Source organism: Trichechus manatus, unplaced genomic scaffold, assembly GCF_000243295.1.
Source record: "Trichechus manatus latirostris isolate Lorelei unplaced genomic scaffold, TriManLat1.0 scaffold00068, whole genome shotgun sequence".
NCBI lineage: Eukaryota > Metazoa > Chordata > Mammalia > Sirenia > Trichechidae > Trichechus > Trichechus manatus.
The window spans coordinates 14,118,373-14,137,082 of record NW_004444004.1 but is presented as its reverse complement, the minus strand read 5'-3'; the positions used below and the strand labels follow the sequence as shown (position 1 = coordinate 14,137,082).

The 18,710-nt window shown below is 35.9% G+C and overlaps 1 protein-coding gene across 2 annotated transcripts in view; it reads left to right on the top strand.

The window, feature by feature from the left end:
* The window catches only part of NKAP (NFKB activating protein), a 23,512-nt gene extending 5,638 nt beyond the window's left edge, over positions 1 to 17,874 (top strand). The window contains exons 2-9 of one of the 2 annotated variants that reach the window (XM_004379830.1): positions 1,268 to 1,348; positions 2,611 to 2,681; positions 2,867 to 3,007; positions 7,783 to 7,846; positions 9,683 to 9,792; positions 9,890 to 9,965; positions 11,140 to 11,289; positions 16,013 to 16,351. In XM_004379830.1, coding sequence (XP_004379887.1) covers positions 1,268 to 1,348; positions 2,611 to 2,681; positions 2,867 to 3,007; positions 7,783 to 7,846; positions 9,683 to 9,792; positions 9,890 to 9,965; positions 11,140 to 11,289; positions 16,013 to 16,187 — 868 coding nt within the window. In that variant the 3' untranslated portion in view covers positions 16,188 to 16,351. Of the gene's footprint in view, positions 1 to 1,267; positions 1,349 to 2,610; positions 2,682 to 2,866; positions 3,008 to 7,782; positions 7,847 to 9,682; positions 9,793 to 9,889; positions 9,966 to 11,139; positions 11,290 to 16,012 lie in introns of both variants that reach the window. The other variant, XM_023734502.1, reaches the window with a different exon arrangement.
* The last annotated feature ends 836 nt before the right edge of the window (positions 17,875 to 18,710 follow it).

The following is an 18,710-nucleotide window of genomic DNA, read 5'->3' as shown; positions in this document are numbered from 1 at the left end:
GTTGGCTGTTGGTTTTGTATAAATGCCCTTAATTATGTTGAGGAATTTCCCTTCTATTCCTATTTTGTTGAGAGTTTTTTTTATCATGAATGGGTGTTAGACTTTGTCAGATGCCTTTTCTGCATCGATTGATAAGATCATGTGGTTCTGTCTTTTGTTTTATTCATGTGATGGATTACATTGTTTGTTTTTCTAATGTTGAACCATCTCTGCATACGTGCTATAAATCCCACTTGATCATGGTGAATTATTTTTTTGATACGTTGCTGAATTCTATTGGCCAGAATTTTGTTGTGGATTTTTGCGTCAATATTCATGAGGGATATTGGTCTGTAATTTTCTTTTTTTGTGGTGTCTTTACCCGGTTTTGGTATCAGGGTTATGCTTAGATTGTTTCTTGAAGTGGGAAATCCTTTGAATCTGACTCTGCTATTGTTATATTACCTTTTCCACTGAATAAAGAAGTAAAAAGTAATTTATTCGAACAATCAAACCAATTATATTTCCTTTGTAAAGATGTTCTAAAACAAATGACGCCACAGCAGCTAAACTTTGAGGAATTGAGCCTTAGTTTTGTTTTTTTCTTTTTCCCTTTTATGAATAACAGCAAAAATTAAAACAGAAGAAACCACAAACATTATAAAACAGAACAGTATTTTTTAGTGTCTTCCAAAGAGTAGGTAGAGAATGTACTTCTTTTCCAAAAAGGAACTAAAGAGAAAACAGGGAACAAACCCTGTACCTCATTGACTACAGCTTTTCACACATAAAACTTTTCTTAGATTTTTAAGAGCTCCCTTCCTTTTCTATTTCTAATGCTTCATTTTTATTGTTTTCATTAATTCTTGGGTTCTGAAAATTGAATGTTTGAGTAAATTGAAGGAAATTTCTTTCTCCTTTAATAAATATGTGTAAACAAATGAAGTTATTTCCAAATGTAAGCCAGTTTCGTTCACGTGTTGCAGAAGATGTGATGGGCATTTAGGAGCTGTGTCTTGCATGGGATAGGAGGGATGCACTTGACAATCTCCCATGCTGCATTTCTGGCCTGGCTTCTCAGGCTGTCTGTTGTCTATACCATTTGATAGTGCTATTGAATTGTCAGGTCCTAAGTGTTGGGTTTACATTCCCACCAAATTTTTATTAATTTAAAGTTTAAAATGTAAAGTAAAAATAGGACTTAACTGGATTCCTGTTGAATTTGATTTTATATTTAGGAAACAGAATATACCTATTGTCTTATAATTTACATGCCTGTATCTTCTAGGAGATTAAGTGAGAGAGAAAGGATTGGAGAATTGGGAGCTCCTGAGGTATGGGGACTTTCTCCAAAGAACCCTGAACCTGAGTGAGTGGTTAGAAGTATTTTTAAATATGTTATACTATTTGTTTAAATCTGGAATCTGTTGTCAGAATTTTTGTTAACTAAGTAAAGAACTTTAAGTGTATCTCATTTTTTTTTCTTGTAATTTATGCTGTTCTACTCTTTAAATTTTAAAAACATGGAACATAGCTAAGGATTGAAACATGTTGCTAATGGATTTTAGCATGCTAATTGTTCTCTTTAAATTGTAATTCATGGGGTATTTCCTATTCATAGAAGGGTTCAGTATTAAAATTAAAATAAATAGTACATTTATATTATTTTGAATTTTTTTTCTAACCTCACCCAGTACTAGCAGATTGCATGTCAGATATTGGTATTACAGAAGGATGTTTAAAAATGAATATACAATGCTGTTTTGTGTACTTAATCTTCCTATCAACAATACTGTCTGAAGGCTGAATGCTTTTTCCTTATTTCTTTCCTCTTTCGTGCTATTCATAAGTTTCTTCTTCCCTCTACTCTATTTCTGTGTCTACTTTAGATTGAGTTGAGACAATATGCTTGACAGGAAACCTGTAATTTGTGAGAGGATGATAAGCATTATTATCTGAAATTTGTTGTAATAGACACCTTTGGAAAATGCTCTAAGAACCTGAAGTCTTAGAATTAGAGTTGGAAGGAACTCGAAAAACAACTTTCTAGCCAATACCTAAATTATTCCAGATGTGATCTTCAGAGGAAGAGATTAATAATATAGAAACTCCCTTTCTAAACTACTGTAGAGTTTTAATAATACTCATTTTCAGAATTCTCTGTAACAGAATGAAGTCTCTTTATACCGTAGTTTGTTAGGTTTTTATTGCTCTGGGGAAACAGAACAGTTGCTGTTCTACAATATGTCCTTAACTTACTTAGAATAAAATTATGAAGTCTTCCCTCAGCCTTCTTATCTCTGGTTTCTTTCATCTTTCCTTATGGTTCCTGTTCCCCTACTTTTACCATTGTGGTTTCTTCTGAAAATATAAATCCTTCATGCTGTTTTCATTGTGACTAGTGCTTTCTGAACTCTAAAGCATTATTCAAATGTAAGTGATTGTTACATTTTTATGAAGGTTGTAGACCCTGGAACTGTACTCTTACAAAGGCATCCCAGCACTTGCTTGTAATGGTTCTAGGACAATCAATGTCATTACTGAAAAATTTTAAATCCACATTTTTATACTCCATCATTCGTTCGTATTTCATCACTTTTCTAATTCTTATAACCATTTTCTTTAATTCAGCTCTGATGAACATACACCAGTAGAGGATGAAGAGCCAAAGAAAAGCACTACTTCAGCTTCTACTTCAGAAGGTATTTTTAAAATACAGAGCTTTTTTATTAGGAAGTTAAAAAATAGGTTTATCAATAGCTGAACGTTAGACTTTGTTTTTACTCAAGTTGCCCATCATCTATTCCTTTTTAATATTTCAATTACAATAAAATTGATGCACAGGAATACCTCTTTAGAAGTTACTTTTTATTTGTATTTTATATAGAAGAAAAAAAGAAAAAGAAGAAGTCTAGTCGTTCAAAAGAAAGGTTGAAGAAAAGGAGAAAGAAAAAATCATCCAAAAGAAAACACAAGAAGTATTCTGACGACAGTGACAGTGACTCTGATTCTGAGACAGACTCTAGTGGTAAGAAAGCTAGCATGATTCTGCAAGCCTTGTTTTAAAACTAGTTTTACCTCTTAAATCTTATTTTAGGAGAAAGCTCTTAAAATCAGTAGTAATAGCCAAGATTTTTAGAACACCCACTGACCATGCCAGGCACTGTGCTAAGTGCATGCTATTCTTTATTACTATTTAATCCACGCAGTGACTGTAGGATACATCTTATAGATGAGGACATGGAGGCACAGAGCAGGTTATAAGTACCACACCAAGATCATACAGGTAGGATTCAGATCTCAGCAGTCTGACCCCAGAACAGTTGTGCATGGATTGTACAAGGCTTGTGGCACCCAGCCAAGTCAGGGGTTGGGCTGCAAGGCTTGTGGCACCAAATCAGGCCATACTGGGCTGCATCGGCCCAGTGGAAGGGCTGTTTTGTGTAATTCTCATACCCAAAGGGCACCTTTGTGCAGTTTCCAAAAAGGGATGCTATCAAGTGCCCCCTTCAGGCTGTCTGCCAATTTTCAGGAAGCACTCCTGGGGTGTCACATGACAAAAACCCATCTTTCTGTGCGCTCTTCTGGCTGACCATTGAGAAGAGGGTGCTTCCTCTGGGGTTGACACATTACACAAAGGTGTCCCTTCGTCTGATACTGCCCAGCATCCCTGGCCCCCATTGTCACTTCTCTTCCTCCTCACCGCTGAAAGACTGAACTTTCTTAAAGCACAAATCTGAGCATGTCAGTCCCCTACTTCAACTCCTTCAGTGGTTTTCCATAGCCCTCAGGGTAGGGTTCACACACTGATTGATCCTTCTCTAATCGCATATATTCTGTCACTCTCTTGCGCCATCCTCACTAGCCTGAGAACTACTTTCTGTTTCCCCAATTTTCCATGTTCTTTCTCTTGACTCTGTTACTTGGTACAGAGAGTCCCTCTGCCTACAAACTCTTCCTTCATCTGGCTTGGCTTATACGTTTCAACAATGGGCGTGCATTACTTTTGTAGTAAGTCTGATTTTAAAAAGAACTAGCTTTAGGATCACCTTTTCCTGGTCAACCATTTTTCACCCACCCTCCCCAAATCAGTCTGCACGTGAGACGCCTCTGTGTGCCCAGAGCACTCTATGCTTCTCTCTGTCCCTCCGGATTGTATTTTTCTCTTATCTCTCATCTCCATTAGATGGAGCTCCTGGAAAGCATTCCTCCCCTCCCCGACACAAAAAGTTTTTTTTTTCATTATGAAAACCATCAACAATATAGAAAAGTAAATAGTATAATTTATCAGAAACCAAACCCGTTGCTGTCAAGTCGATTCTGACTCATAGCCATCCTATAGAACAGAGTAGAACTACCCCATAGGATTTCCAAGCTGTAATCTTTTTTTTCTTCCTAAATTCTATCTATTTTCTTGTTGTTAAGAATATACAGATCAAAACATAGACCAATTCAACAGTTTCTACATGTACAATTTAGTGACATTGATTATATTCTTCGAGTTGTGCAGCCATTCTCACCCTCCTTTTCTGAGTTGTTCCTCCCTCATTAACATAAACTCACTGCCCCCTAAGGTTCCTATCTAATATTTTGAGTTGCTCTTGTCAATTTGATCCCATATAGATAGTTCTTAAAAGAGCATAATGCTTGAGGCAGACCTTTTTTACTAGTTATTGTTCGGTTTTAAGATGACTTCAAGGATATTTTTGGTTTAAGGTTTAAAGATTATCTCAGGTACTAGTTTTAGGGGTTCATGCATTCTCCATGGCTCCAGAAAGTCTAGAATCCATGAAAATTTGACATTCTGTTCTGCATTTTCCCCCTTTTGATCAGGGTTCTTCTATGGAATCTTTGATCGAAGTGTTTAGTAATGGTAGCCAGCACTATCCCGTCCTTCTGGTCTCATGGCAAAGGAGGCAGTTGTTCATGGAGGCAATTAACCTCACATCCCATATCCTCCTCCTATTCCTGACTCTTCTTCGTCTGTTGCTCCAGGTGAATAGAGACCAGTTGTTGTGCCTTGGATGGCCACTTGCAAGCTTTTAAGACCCCAGGCACTACACAAAAAACTAGGAGGTAGAACAGGGGCACTAAACACGTTATTAGGCCAATTAACTGGTATGTCCCATGAAATTATAACCCTAAACCTCCAAACCAAGGACCCAAATCCCATGAGGTGTTCAATTGTACATAAGCAGCCTCAACAGCTATTCTTTTTTTGTCATTGTTGTAAATATATCTACCACACAACTTTTGCCAATTCAACTTTTTACAGGAATACAACTTATTGATAGTAATTATAGTAATCGGCCATACAACCCTACCCTTAATCAATGTGATTTTTCTATCACTGTTAACCCCTCTCTTCCCCCTCCCTCCCAACTCTGGTAACCACTAATAAACTTTGGTCTCTATATATTTGCCTTTTCTTGTCTTTTTATGTAAGTAAGGTCATACAGTACTTATCATTTTGTAATTGACTTATTTTGCTCAGCATAATGTCTTCAAGCTCCATCCATACTGTAGCATGTATCAAGACTTCATTTCTCCTACTGGCTGAGTAGTATTCCATTGTATGTATGTACCACATTTTGTTCATTCATCTGTTGATGGGTATTTAGGTTGTTTCCACTTTTGGCTGTTGTGAATAGTGCTGCAATGAACATTGGTGTACAGTTCTCTTTTTGAGTCTCTACTTTCAAGTCTTTTGGGTATATACCTAGGAGTGGATTTGCTGGATCATATAATAGTTCTGTTTTTAGTCTTTTGAGGAAGTGCCACAATGTTTTCCACAACGGCTGTACTATTTTGCATTCCCACCAACAATAGATAAGGGTTCCAGTTTCCCCACATACTAACCAACATTTGTTATTTTTATTATTTTTTTAATTTTAGCCATCCTAGTGTAAGTGAAATGGTATCTCATTGTGGTTTTGATTTGCATCTCTCTGATGGCTAATGACACTGAGCATCTTTTCATATGTTTGGCAGCCATTTGAATGTCTTCTTTGGTGAGATGTCTATTCACATCCTTTGCCCTTTTTTTTTTGTATTCAATTTTATTTATTTATTTATTTTATTGTACTTCAGGTGAAGGCTTACAGAACAAATAGTTTTTCATGAAACAGTAGTACACATTGTTTTATGACAGTGGTTAACAACCCCACAACATGTCAACCCTCTAACTTCTCAACCTTTTTTTTTTTTTGGTGAAAATACATCCTTTGCGCATTTTATGATTGGGTTGTTTGTATTTTTGTTGTTATCAAAGTTTTATACATATTTTGGTTATTAGATTCTTGTCGGATATATGGTTTCGGAAGATATTCTCCCAGTAGGTAGCTTGTCTTTTCACTTTTTTGGTAATCTTTTGATGAACAAATGTTTTTCATTTTTGTGAGGTCCCATTTATTTATTTTGTCTTTTGCTGTTTGTGCTTTTGTTGTTATACTAGATAATACATTGTTGAAAGCTAGGACTGACAGCATTGCCCCTCCTTGTTCTAAAAATTTTATGGTTTAAGTTTGCACATTTAGTTCCTTAATCCATTTTGAATTTGTTTTTGTGGATGGTGTGAGACATGGATCCTGTTTCATTTTTCTGCATGTGGAAATCCAATTTTCTCAGCACCATTTATTGAAGAGACTCTTCTTTCCTCATCAAATGGACTTAGCATCCTTGTCAAAAATCATTTGACCATAAATGTGTAGGTTTATGTCTGAACTCTCAGTTCTATTCCATTGGTCTATGTGTCTACTGTTATACCAGTACCAGGCTGTTTTGATTACTGTAGCTGTATAGTGTGTTTTAAAATCAGGAAGTGTGAGTCATCCTACTTTGTTTTTCTATCTCAACATTGCTTTAGCTACTTGGGGCCTCTTGTCACTCCATATAAAGTTGAGGATTGGTTTTTCTGTTTCTGTAAAGAAGGCTGTTGGAATTTGGATTGGGATTGTGTTGAATCTATAGATCGCTTTGGTTAATATTGACGTCTTAACAATATTAAGTCTTCCAATCCATGAACATGGAACATCTTTCTATTTATTTAAGTCTTCTTTAATCTCTTTCAGCAGTATTTTATAGTTTTCATTGTGAAGTCCTTCATGTCCCTGGTTAGATTTATTCCTAGGTATTTTATTCTCTTAGATGCTATTGTAAATGGAATTGTTTCCCAAATTTCCCTTTCAGATTTCTCATTGCTGTTGTATAGAAACCCAACTGATTTTTGTTTGCAAGGCTATAATTGTTATGGAAGCAGACTGCCACATCTTTCTCCTGCAGAGCAGCTGGTGGGTTCGAACTGCCGACCTTTGGGTTAGCCACCAAGCGCTTAATCACTGCGCCACCAGGATCCACTAAACCCAGTTGTCATAGAGTCAGTTCCGACTTATAGCAATCTTATACCATATGCTTATTACCTAGATTTAACAATTGTTAGCATTTCGATATATTTGCTTCAAATGTGTTTTTTTTTTGCTGAAGTATTCAAAATATCACACTTCAATCCTAAATATTTTTATATGCATCTCTAAAAAATAAGGACATGTTCCTGTTTAGCCATAATATCATTATCTCACACAGTAAAAGTGATAATAACGTGCTACGTCATCGAATACCACATGTCACTTTAATTTCTATGTCTCCAGCGCCTAGCACAGTTCCTGGCAAATAGGAATAAATGTTTGAATGAATTAATTTCTCTGTGACAACAAATGGGACAGCAATAGGGTATTTGTATATTCAGAAGTATTGGGGTTTTAGAGTTTAAATTTTTTTTCAATTATAATGTGTTTTAATTTGCAGATGAAGATACAAAAAGGAGGACAAAGAAAGCCAAGAAAAAGGAAAAGAAGAAGAAACACAGATCGTCGGTTTTTTTTCTTAATTTTTATTATGGAAATGTATATAAAATTACAAAAAGTATTATAATGATCCTCCATGTACCCATCACCCAACTTGAACAATTGTCAACTTGTAGGCAGTCTCCACTACCCCTAATTATTTTGAAACCAATCCCAGATATCATTTCATCTATAAATATTTTGGCACATTTCTCTCAAAGATACACTCTAAAAAAATCATAACCATAATAACACTATCATACCTAAAAAACTTAACAGTAGTTCCTCAATTCTCATCACTTTTTTTAAGTGTGTTCAAATCGAGATCCAAATAATGTCCATAAGTTGTAGTTAGTTGATATGTCTCTTAGATCTCTTTAAATAAATAGGTTCCCCTCCCTTTTTTGTTCTTGCTTTTTATCACTCTATAGACCACTTGTCCTGTAGTGTTTCCTGTAGTATAGATTTTGCTGATTGCATTCTTTTTTTTTTAATTTATTTATTTTTTTGTTGAGAATATACACAGCAGAACATTCACCAACTCAACAATTTTTACATGTACAATTCAGTTACACTGATTACATTCTTCAAGTTGTGTAACCATTTTCATCCTCCTTTTCTGAATTATGCATCCTTGAGTAACTTAAGCCCACTGCCCCCTAAGCTTCCGTCTAATCTTTCAAGTTGCTGTTGTCAGTTTGATCCCATATAGGTAGTTCTTAAAAGAGCACAATGCTCAAGGCAGATATTCTTTACTAGTTAAGCTAAACTTTTGTTTGGCTTAAAGAAGACTTCAGGGGATATTTTTGGTTTCAGGTTTAAAGATCTTCTCAGGGCAGTAGTTTCAGGGGTTCATCTAGCCTCCATGACTCCAGAAAGTCTGGATTCCATGAGAATTTGAAATTCCAGTCTGCATTTTCTCTCTTTTGATCAGGATTCATCTACAGAATCTTTCATCAAAACGTTTAATAATGGTAGCCGGGCACCATCCAGTTCTTCTGGTCTCGTGACAAAGGAGGCAGTTGTTCATGGAGGCGCTGATTGTATTCTTATGCTGTTCTTTAACATGTTCTTACGTCCTCTGTATTTCCTGTAGATTGATAGATCTAGAGGCTTGGTGAGGTTCAGATTCAAGTTTGAAATATTCAGGAATACTTCATAGGTAGTACTATATACTTTCATCAGGAGGCAGATAATGTAATGCCTGGTTGTGTCTTTTTGACGTGTTAGCAACCATTAATGGTCATTGCCTAGATTCATTATTTCATTAGGGATTGCAAAATAGTGATAGTCTAATTCTAATTCTGTCTTTCCTTCTTCATTTATTAGGTAGAATAATTCTATAAGAGAAACTTAACATCATCAACTATTTGGTTTCCCTGAAGTACAGTTTGTATAGAAAGGGCTGGATAATTGCTTGATTTTTTTGGTTTGTTTTATGAGTTTTCAAAATAATGAGCTGGTTTCCTAATGTCCTCTAAAGGTGACTAATGAGGTGTATTTTTTTAATATTATTATGAACCCAAGGATTTAAAACTATTTGATGTATTTTAATCCATTATACTTAAAATTATTATTAATGCTCAAATTGATAAGGCTGTTTTTAAACTACTTTATTTCTGTTGTCTTTCTACAACATGAAAACTGTATTAATTATTCCCTGTAGTAATCTTTTTTATACAGTGAAACATGATTTGATTAAATAAGTTAGAGGATTTTTTAATTAAAATTCTTCTCTAACAAGTTTGAATAAGCTGGGAATTTAAACCATTTTAATCAGTCTTACCCTGCATTGTCTTAAATAAGGTGCCCTTTAACATGAGACTATTGAGTCAATTTGCATCAAATTATAATCACTACAGGAAGAAATACAAGAAAAAGAAGTCTAAGAAGAGTAGAAAAGAGAGCAGTGATTCAAGTTCTAAAGATTCCCAAGAAGAGTTTCTGGAGAATCCCTGGAAGGATCGATCAAGTAGGTTCTTTTGATAGACTTTGACTCAGAACAGATGAAATGTTAAATTAACCAATTAGTCAAAATGTGAATATGTTTCTGAACATCTTTTGTGCAGAACCGGAAGAGCCCTCAGATTTAATTGGACCAGAGGCTCCAAAAACACTTGCCTCTCAAGATGATAAACCTTTGAAGTAAGTAACAATGTATTTACAATATCTAAAGTACCTTCCAGAAGCCCTGGTCGCACAGTGGTCAAGAGCTCAGCTGCTAACCAAAAAGGTCAGCAGTTCGAGTCCACCAGCCGCTCCTTGGAAACCCTATCGGACAGTCCTACTCTGTCCTATAGGCGTGGTACAAGTAGACTCAACGGCAATGGGCTTGTTTTGTTTTTTTAAAGTACCTTCCAAAGAGTATAGCCCCAACTTACCTTGTCAAGTTTATCTCCCTCTACTCACTTGTTTATACCCTAGGCTCCAACTGAGCTAGACTATTAAAAGTTTCTTGTATTTATTCTGCACTTTCCCACTTTTGTGCCTTGTTTAGCTTGTGTCTTCCCTCTGACAGCTTTCCCTTCTCTTCTCTTCCCTGCCCTCTTTTCCCTTCCCTATCCCAATTTTCTTCCTGTCAAAATCCTTACCATCCCTCAAAGCCCTTTTTAAAAAGAGGGGGCATATGTGATTCCCAATACTCACCCCCCAGTCTTAGCTGTGATTTCTACCCCTCTTTAATTCTCACAGTATTTTCTATTCATTTATGAACTGTATTATATATTCTACCTTATGTTGCAGTTATATCCTTATTAACCTGTAAACTCCACAAGGGCAGAGATGATTTTTATACTATAAGCTTTGAGTTTAATAGGTACTCAAGAAACACTCACTAAATTGAATGAAGGGATGGTAGCTTTTCAGGTCCTCTTGAATGAAAGTTAATAGATAATTGTTACTGTATAGCATTATTATTGATTGTAAGTCTTAAAAGTATATTAATTTGAGATATATTATTTACCTTTTTTTTAAGGGAAAAAAGGAAAAGGGAATTAGCTGGAGGCAGAAGCAGTAAAGGTGATACCTGTAGGGATAAATTAATTCACAGTTGTAAACCATGAATCTACATTCACTAACATCAGTTCTTTTGTTCTTCCAAAGTATCTTTGCTTTTCTTGCTTAGTAATGTAGATCACAGTTCAATGTTCACTGATATAAAAAAGTAATTCACGTTGGGCCTCCTAGCATAGTACTGCTCAGCACTGCTATCCCTACTGTTTTCTTAGAGAAAATGGTTTTCTGTGCTCTCTTTAGAGGATGATCTTTTTATATTGAGATAGTTTAATGGACCTTTTCTGAATTCTGAATTACTTTGTAGCTATGGCCATGCTCTGTTACCCGGTGAAGGTGCAGCTATGGCTGAATATGTGAAAGCTGGAAAACGTATCCCACGAAGAGGTGAAATTGGCCTGACAAGTGAAGAAATTGCATCATTTGAATGCTCAGGTTACGTAATGAGTGGTAGCAGGTATGTTCTTGGTGTTGAAGTCAGTTTCCATGATTAGATCTTTTCCTTCTTTCTTACTACCAGAATAATATATTGGTGATTAATTTTCATTAAGTGACCATTTTTAATGAAAAATACAGTATAAATATTGCTTTAATATTGGTTTTATTGGTATAAATGTGGTTGTCTAAAATTCCAAGTATATATGCAACTCAGTCTCAAAATTAGCTGCATTCCAGCTTCACAGAATCAATCTTTCCAGTGTCCTTTCCTAGTTGATATTTTGGTACAGTATTTTATCCACTGGAGGCTATAGATAAATTTAGCTATTTATCACCGCCCCATGAGGAATGTGGCATTTTGGTAGTTAGGAAAGCATTTTCTTAAGACAGTGGTTCGTGGTTTCTGAGTTTGACTCCAGTTCTCTGTGGACTCAGGGTTTCTAAGAATGGATGGCAAAAAAGGATTGTGACGGACATCAGGTTCAGCATGGGGGAATGAATCTAACATTAGGGAAGAGAAATCAGGGTACCATGAAGAACCAGGAGAGTGAGCTAATAGTGCATCAGTAGCAAGATCAAATTGAACTTTGGATTTTTAAAAACTTTATACATTTTTTAAAGTAGGCAAATATTTGTAAATGAAATTGGAAGCAAATATTTACAGAACTGCTAAAGCACCTCTAGAATCTTGGAATTTGGAGAACTAGCATTTGAAAATATTATATTGGAGGACCAGTACAATAAGAAAAGAAAAAGAAATTAGAGGCATAAGGACTGGAAAGGACTTATTCTTTGTGAGTAATAATGATTGTTAACATAGAAAACCCAAAGAATCTTCAGATGGATTATAAGTAATAGGGTTTAACAAATGATTGGATATAAGTTTAATGCACAAAAATCAATTCATTTCTATATGCCAGCAAGAAACAACTAGAAAACATAATTAAATAAAAAGAAAACAACATTTATAATAGTATCAGAGAATATTAAGTACTTAGGAATAAATCAACAAAAGATTCCTGAGACTTCTACAGGGAAAATTATAAAACATTATTAAGAGCCATTAAAGAAGACCTAAGTAAATGGAGAGATACCAGGTTCGTGGATAGGATATTGTAAAGTTGTCAGTCGTTCCCAAATTGATTTGTAGATTCAGTGCAGTTTCAGTCAAAAGCACAACAGAGTTTTTCATGGAACTTAATAAACTGGTTCTCAAATTTGTATGTTAGACTAAAGAGACAAGAATTGAGAGCACTTGTGAAGAACAGGAAGGTGATATTTGCCCCACCAGATATGAGGACTTATTATGAAGCTTACAGTACTTTAGAAAATGTGAGGGGCACAAAGGAATTGTTCAATGGAATAAAATAGAGAGCCCAGGGATAGAGGTATGCATGTATGGAACTTTGGTATAGGAAAGATATGGCATGTCAGATCAGTGGGGAAAGAAAGAACTGTTCAGTAAATGGAGTAGAAAAAACGGTTATCCATATGGAAAAAGATGAAAGTAGAACCCTATATCACACCATATATAAAAATCAGTGAAACTAGATTAAAGACTTAATTGTCAAAAATAACTTTAACACTCTATTAGTGTAAAATATGGGCAGATATGTTTGCCCATATACCTTGGAGTGGGGAAGTGTTTCTTAAAGAAGATATAAAAGTGCTAACCCTAAAATAAAATATTGATAATTTTGCCTAGATTAAAGTAAGAACAATTTGTTCATCAAAAGACACAGTAAAGAAAGTAAAAAAGACAAGTTACAAGCTGGGATAAGATTTTGCAATCATACAGCTGATAAAGAGTTAGTATTGAGAATATTTAAAGAATACCTATAAACAGCCACCCCCCCCCCAAAAAAAAATGGGAAAATGACACAAACAGGCATTGTCAGAAGAAGAAATAAATACGGCCAATACATACATTAAAATGTGTTCATTGATCATTGTAAATGGAAATCAAAACCATAGTGAAATACCATTTTAAACCCATTTGATAGACAAAAGTTCAAAATTCCAACAATACCAAGCATTTTGAGAGGATGTGGGTCTACAGGATCTCTTAAATATTGCTAGTGGTAGTGTAAATTGGTACAACCACTTTGGAAAACAGCTGGCATTATCTTGTAATGTTGAACATTAATATGCTTTATGACTGAACAACTACCCACCTAGATGCCCAAGAGAAAGTCTTTCCCATGTACTAGGATGTTTATTACAGCACTGTTCACATAGCTCTTTCTGTCCCTGATAGATTGCTCTACTTACTGTACCCTGAGCAACCTAAGTATGTTCTCATCTCCTTGATTTTCCTTCGTACCACTCCCCCACTTCCATACCAACCTGAAATAATTCACCTCTCTTCTCCTTACCCAATTTGTCTCCATTTTTCTAGACTTAGCTCAAGCCTCATCTGGAACTGATTGTGTAGGATTGGGCACATATACATAAAAGAAGCAAGTCTTCATGAAGTTTTCTCACTAAGAAAACAGGCCTTTTTTAAAAAAATGGTGCTTTAAGTGAAAGTTTACAATTCAAGTTAGTCTTTCATACAAGACTTCACACACACACCGCTATGTGACCCTAGTTGCACTCCCCACACTGTGACAGCACACTCCCCCCTTCCATCCCGGATTCCCCATGTCCATTGAACCAGCTCCTGTCCCTTTCTGCCTTCTCATCTTGCCTCTGGACAGGAAGGAGCTGCCCATTTAGACTCATGTGTCTACTTGAGCTAAGAAGCACTCTCTTCACGAGTATCATTTTGCATCTCATAGTCCAGTCCAATATTTGTCTGAAGAGTTGGCTTCGAGAATGGTTTTAGTTTTGGGCTAACAGAGAGTCTGGGGGTCATGTCTTCTGGTGTCCCTCCAGTCTCAGTTAGACCATTAAGTCTGGTCTTTTTACTAGAATTTGAGTTCTGCACCCCACTTTTCTCCTGCTCCGTCAGGGACTCTTCTGTTGTGTTCCCTGTCAGGGCAGTCATTGGTGATAGGAGGGCACCATCTAGTTCTTCTGATCTCAGGCTGATGGAGTTTCTGGTTTATGTGGCCCTTTTGCCTCTTGGGCTAATATTTTCCTTATATCTTTGGTGTTCTTCATTCTCCTTTGCTCCAGGGGGGTTGGGACCAATTGATGCATCTTAGATGGCCGCACACTAGCTTTTAAGACCCCCGCCACCACTCACCAAAGTGGGATGTAGAACATTTTCTTTATAATCTTTGTTATGCCGGTCGACCTAGATGTTCCCTGAAAGCATGGTCCCCAGACCCCCGCTCCTGCTACTCTGTCCCCCTAAGTGTTTGCTTGAATTCAGGAAACTTCTTAGCTTTGGTTTAGTCCAGTTGTACTGACTTCCCTGTATTGTGTGTTGTCCTTCCCTTCACCTAAGATAATTCTTGTCTACTCTCTAGTTATTGAATCCCCCTGTCCCTCCCTCCGCACCCTCGTAACCATCAAAGAATGTTTTCTTCTGTGTTTAAACCTTTTCTTGAGTTCTTACAGTAGTGGTCTTATACAATATTTGTCCTTTTGCAACTGACTAAATTCACTCAGCATAATGCCTTCCAGATTCCTCCATGTTATGTTTCATGGATTCATCGTTGTTCTTTATCATTGCATAGTATTCCATTGTGTGAATATTACCATAATTTGTTTATCCATTCATCCATTGATGGGCACCTAGATTGTTTCCATCTTTTTGCTATTGTGAACAATGCTGCAATGAACATGGATGTGCATATATCTATTCACATGATGGCTCTTATTTCTCTAGGATATATTGCAAGGAGCAGGATAGCTGGAGCATATGGTACTTCTATTTCTAGCTTTTTAATGAAGCACCAGATCAATTTTCAAAGTGGTTGTACCATTTACATTCCCACGAACAGTGTATAAGTGTTCTAGTCTCTCCACAACCTCCTCAACATTTATTATTGTGTTTTTTAGATTAATGCTAGCCTTGTTGGGGTGAGATGGTATCTCATTGTAGTTTTGATTTGCATTTCTCTAATGGCTAATGATCATGAGCATTTCCTCATGTGTCTGTTAGCTGCCTGAATGTCTTCTTTGGTGAAATGCCTGTTCATATCCTTTGCCCATTTTTTAATTGGGTTATTTGTCTTTTCGTTGTTGAGAGAAAACAGACCTTTTGAAAATGATACAATATTTTTCCTCTGCCTCTGCCCCTATACTTTCCTGATTTGGCCATTGTGCTAAATCCCATCTTTCTTTTCTTTGAGCCACTGCCAGATTCTAAGGAAGTTGAATCCAGTCTCAAAAACTCCTCTTCAATTATAGATTTAGGCTTGGCTCTTTGAGTTGTATAGTAAGCAGTTCCACTTAATTGTTGACAGGTTGAATCTTTCCTACTATCAATTCTACAATTGATAGTAGGAAATAAATAGATTACCCAGGAAGTTTTATAATTTGCCCATTTCTGGTGGTTTTACTGGAAATGACTGAACTAGACTTATGCCCTTAGTATTTAAAATTAATGGTAATGTTCACTATGCTGACAGAATATCAGAGATCATTATTTGAATACTAGAAATGAATCAAAGGATACATCACATCAGCAGATAAAACATACGATCTTTTGAAAATTTAACCCATTTCAAAAACACAGTTTCTATTTGTCAGCTTTTTAAATAGACTACTCTGTATTAAGAAAGGATTAGTGAGGAAGTGCTATGAGAATAATTACTGAGAAATTAAGCCAAAAATAAAATTATCTCCAGGCATCGCCGAATGGAGGCTGTGCGACTGCGAAAAGAGAACCAGATCTATAGTGCTGATGAGAAGCGAGCCCTTGCATCCTTTAACCAAGAAGAGAGACGAAAAAGAGAGAACAAGATTCTGGCCAGTTTTCGAGAGATGGTATACAGAAAGACCAAAGGGAAGGATGACAAATGAGGATTTTCTGATTGTTCAGCAGACATTTTTAACAACAAAAAACAAAGTTTGGGTTCCACACATACACAAAAAGGTTATTCTGAAAGAGCTTTACAGTTATACTGTGCCTTCTATTTAATTCTTTCAGTCCTTCAATAAAAAGCTGCTTGTTGGTGTACCTTTAACAAGTTCTTTGGGTTATTTTGCATTGGCCATAACTTTCTGATTTGAAAATCCAAATTATGGATAAGATCCTACTTTATTGGGGGAGGTGCCATGGAGAAAAAGTGTTGATGAGATGAGAAACTTAAATCTCATATTATGGGACAGTGCTAGTTTTAACTCTACATGACTCCTGCCTTACCCCCCTCAACTGAACTTGTGAGAAATTATCATTCCTCTGTTTTGAATGTGTTATAAATGGACTTGATAGAAACATATAGGAGACCACTTTTGTTAATAAAATGAAGGCTTTGCTGAAACAGGCAAATCTGGAATTTGAAAATTGACTTGTATAATAGTCTTCCGTAAAAGTAATGTATTTTGCTTTTAGTCCCTACCTCCACCCCAAAACCAACAAACAAACCAAAAAGCAAACTAACCCACAGACTTGCTGAATTGAAAATGTGAACATTAGTTTTAAAAATTATAAGTTACTTAAAAACAGTATTTTTAATAAGTTACTTAAAAACAGGTCTTTCAAATATAAAATCTTGGGAAGTCTACAGTTGTGTCAATATAAGTACATTATTTCGATCTAAGCTGTGCTTTGATGATAGGATAAAATTCTCAGAAGAATGGAAGTCAACTATGGTCAGGAGTTTGATAGGTGAAAATATAATTAATCAGTATTTTTACTTAATTGTTTCATAAGGTTGAAGCTAAAATGATATTAAAACATTTTTAAGTTTGTCCTTTATGTAATAAACAGATTTTATTTTAAAAATTGTTAAACCATTCAGCTTATTTTTTATATCTGTCATTCAGTTTAATCTTTAATGTTGTGTAGAATCCCCTCACTTGATCACTTTTGTATGGCTACTATTGACTTTTAAGTTTGGGAGAAATAGAAAATACAGATTATGAAACCACAGTCTTTCTCCTTTCCTATTTTGTTCAATTTTAGGTTAAAGAGTGGAGGGAGAGGAGGCAGTGGAAGTTTTGGCTGTTTTTGTTGAGGTTGTTTTGAGCTACGCTATTATTATAAGCCTAGGATAAAATTTAAATTACATGGGTGATGGGGAAGTTCTGACTATGCTGTTAAAATTCCCTCTCTTCTTACAAGAATTTAAAGGTTTTTTTTCAGAGTTCTTAATTAAGGCAGTCATATTTGTCAAAGTATAGATTAAAATTTTTACTCTTTAGCATATGTTCCAGGAAAATGTCTACGTTTAATCCACAACTAATGAACTAAACAACCAGTGAACATGTAGCAACATTTATGACTTATGAATGTGAAGTAATTTCTATTATCTATACCTAAAATTCAAGCCTCAAGTTGCAATATTGAAGGATTCTATGGGCAAAATATTGAATAATTCAGGAAGCATCAAAAGAAGATGGAAGGAACATACAGAGTCACGGCACAAAAACAGTTGGTTGACGTTCAACCCTTTCAGGAGGTAGCAGATGATCAACAACTGATGGTACCAAAGGAAGAAGTCCAAGCTGCACTGAAGGCATTGGCGAAAAATAAGGGTTCGGGAATTGACGGAATACCGATTGAGATGTTTCAACAAACGGATGCAACACTGGAAGTGCTCACTCATCTGTGCCAAGAAATTTTGAAGACAGCTACCTGGCCAACCAACTGAAAGAGATCCACATTTGTTCCCATTCCAAAGAAAGGTGATCCAACGAAATATGGAAACTATCGAACAATATCATTAATATCACATGCAAGTAATATTTTGCTGAAGATCATTCAAAAGTGGTTGCAGCAGTACATCGACAGGGAACTGCCAGAAATGCAAGCCGGATTCAGAAGAGGACATGAAACGAGAGATATCATTGCTGATGTCACATGGATCTTGGCTGAAAGCAGAATACCAGAAGGATGTTTACCTGTGTTTTATTTACTATGCAAAGGCATTCGATACTATATGGACCATAACAAATTATGGATAACATTGCAAAGAATGGGAATTCCAGAACACTTAATTGTGTTCATGTGGAACCTGTACATAGACCAAGAGGCAGTCATTCGAGCAGAACAAGGGGATACTGTGTGGTTTAAAATCAGGAAAAGTGTCTGTCAGTGTTGTATCTTTTCACCATACTTGGTCAATCTGTATGCTGACCAAATAATGAGAGAAGCTGGACTATATGAAGAAGAACATGGCATCAAGATTGGAGGAAGACTTATTAACAATGTGCGGTATGCAGATGACACAACCTTGCTTGCTGAAAGTAAAGAGGACTTGAAGCACTTACTGATGAAGATCAAAGACTACATGTAGCCTTCAGTATGGATTACACCTCAATATAAAGAAAACAAAAATGCTCACAACTGGACCAATAAATAACATCATGATAAATGGAGAA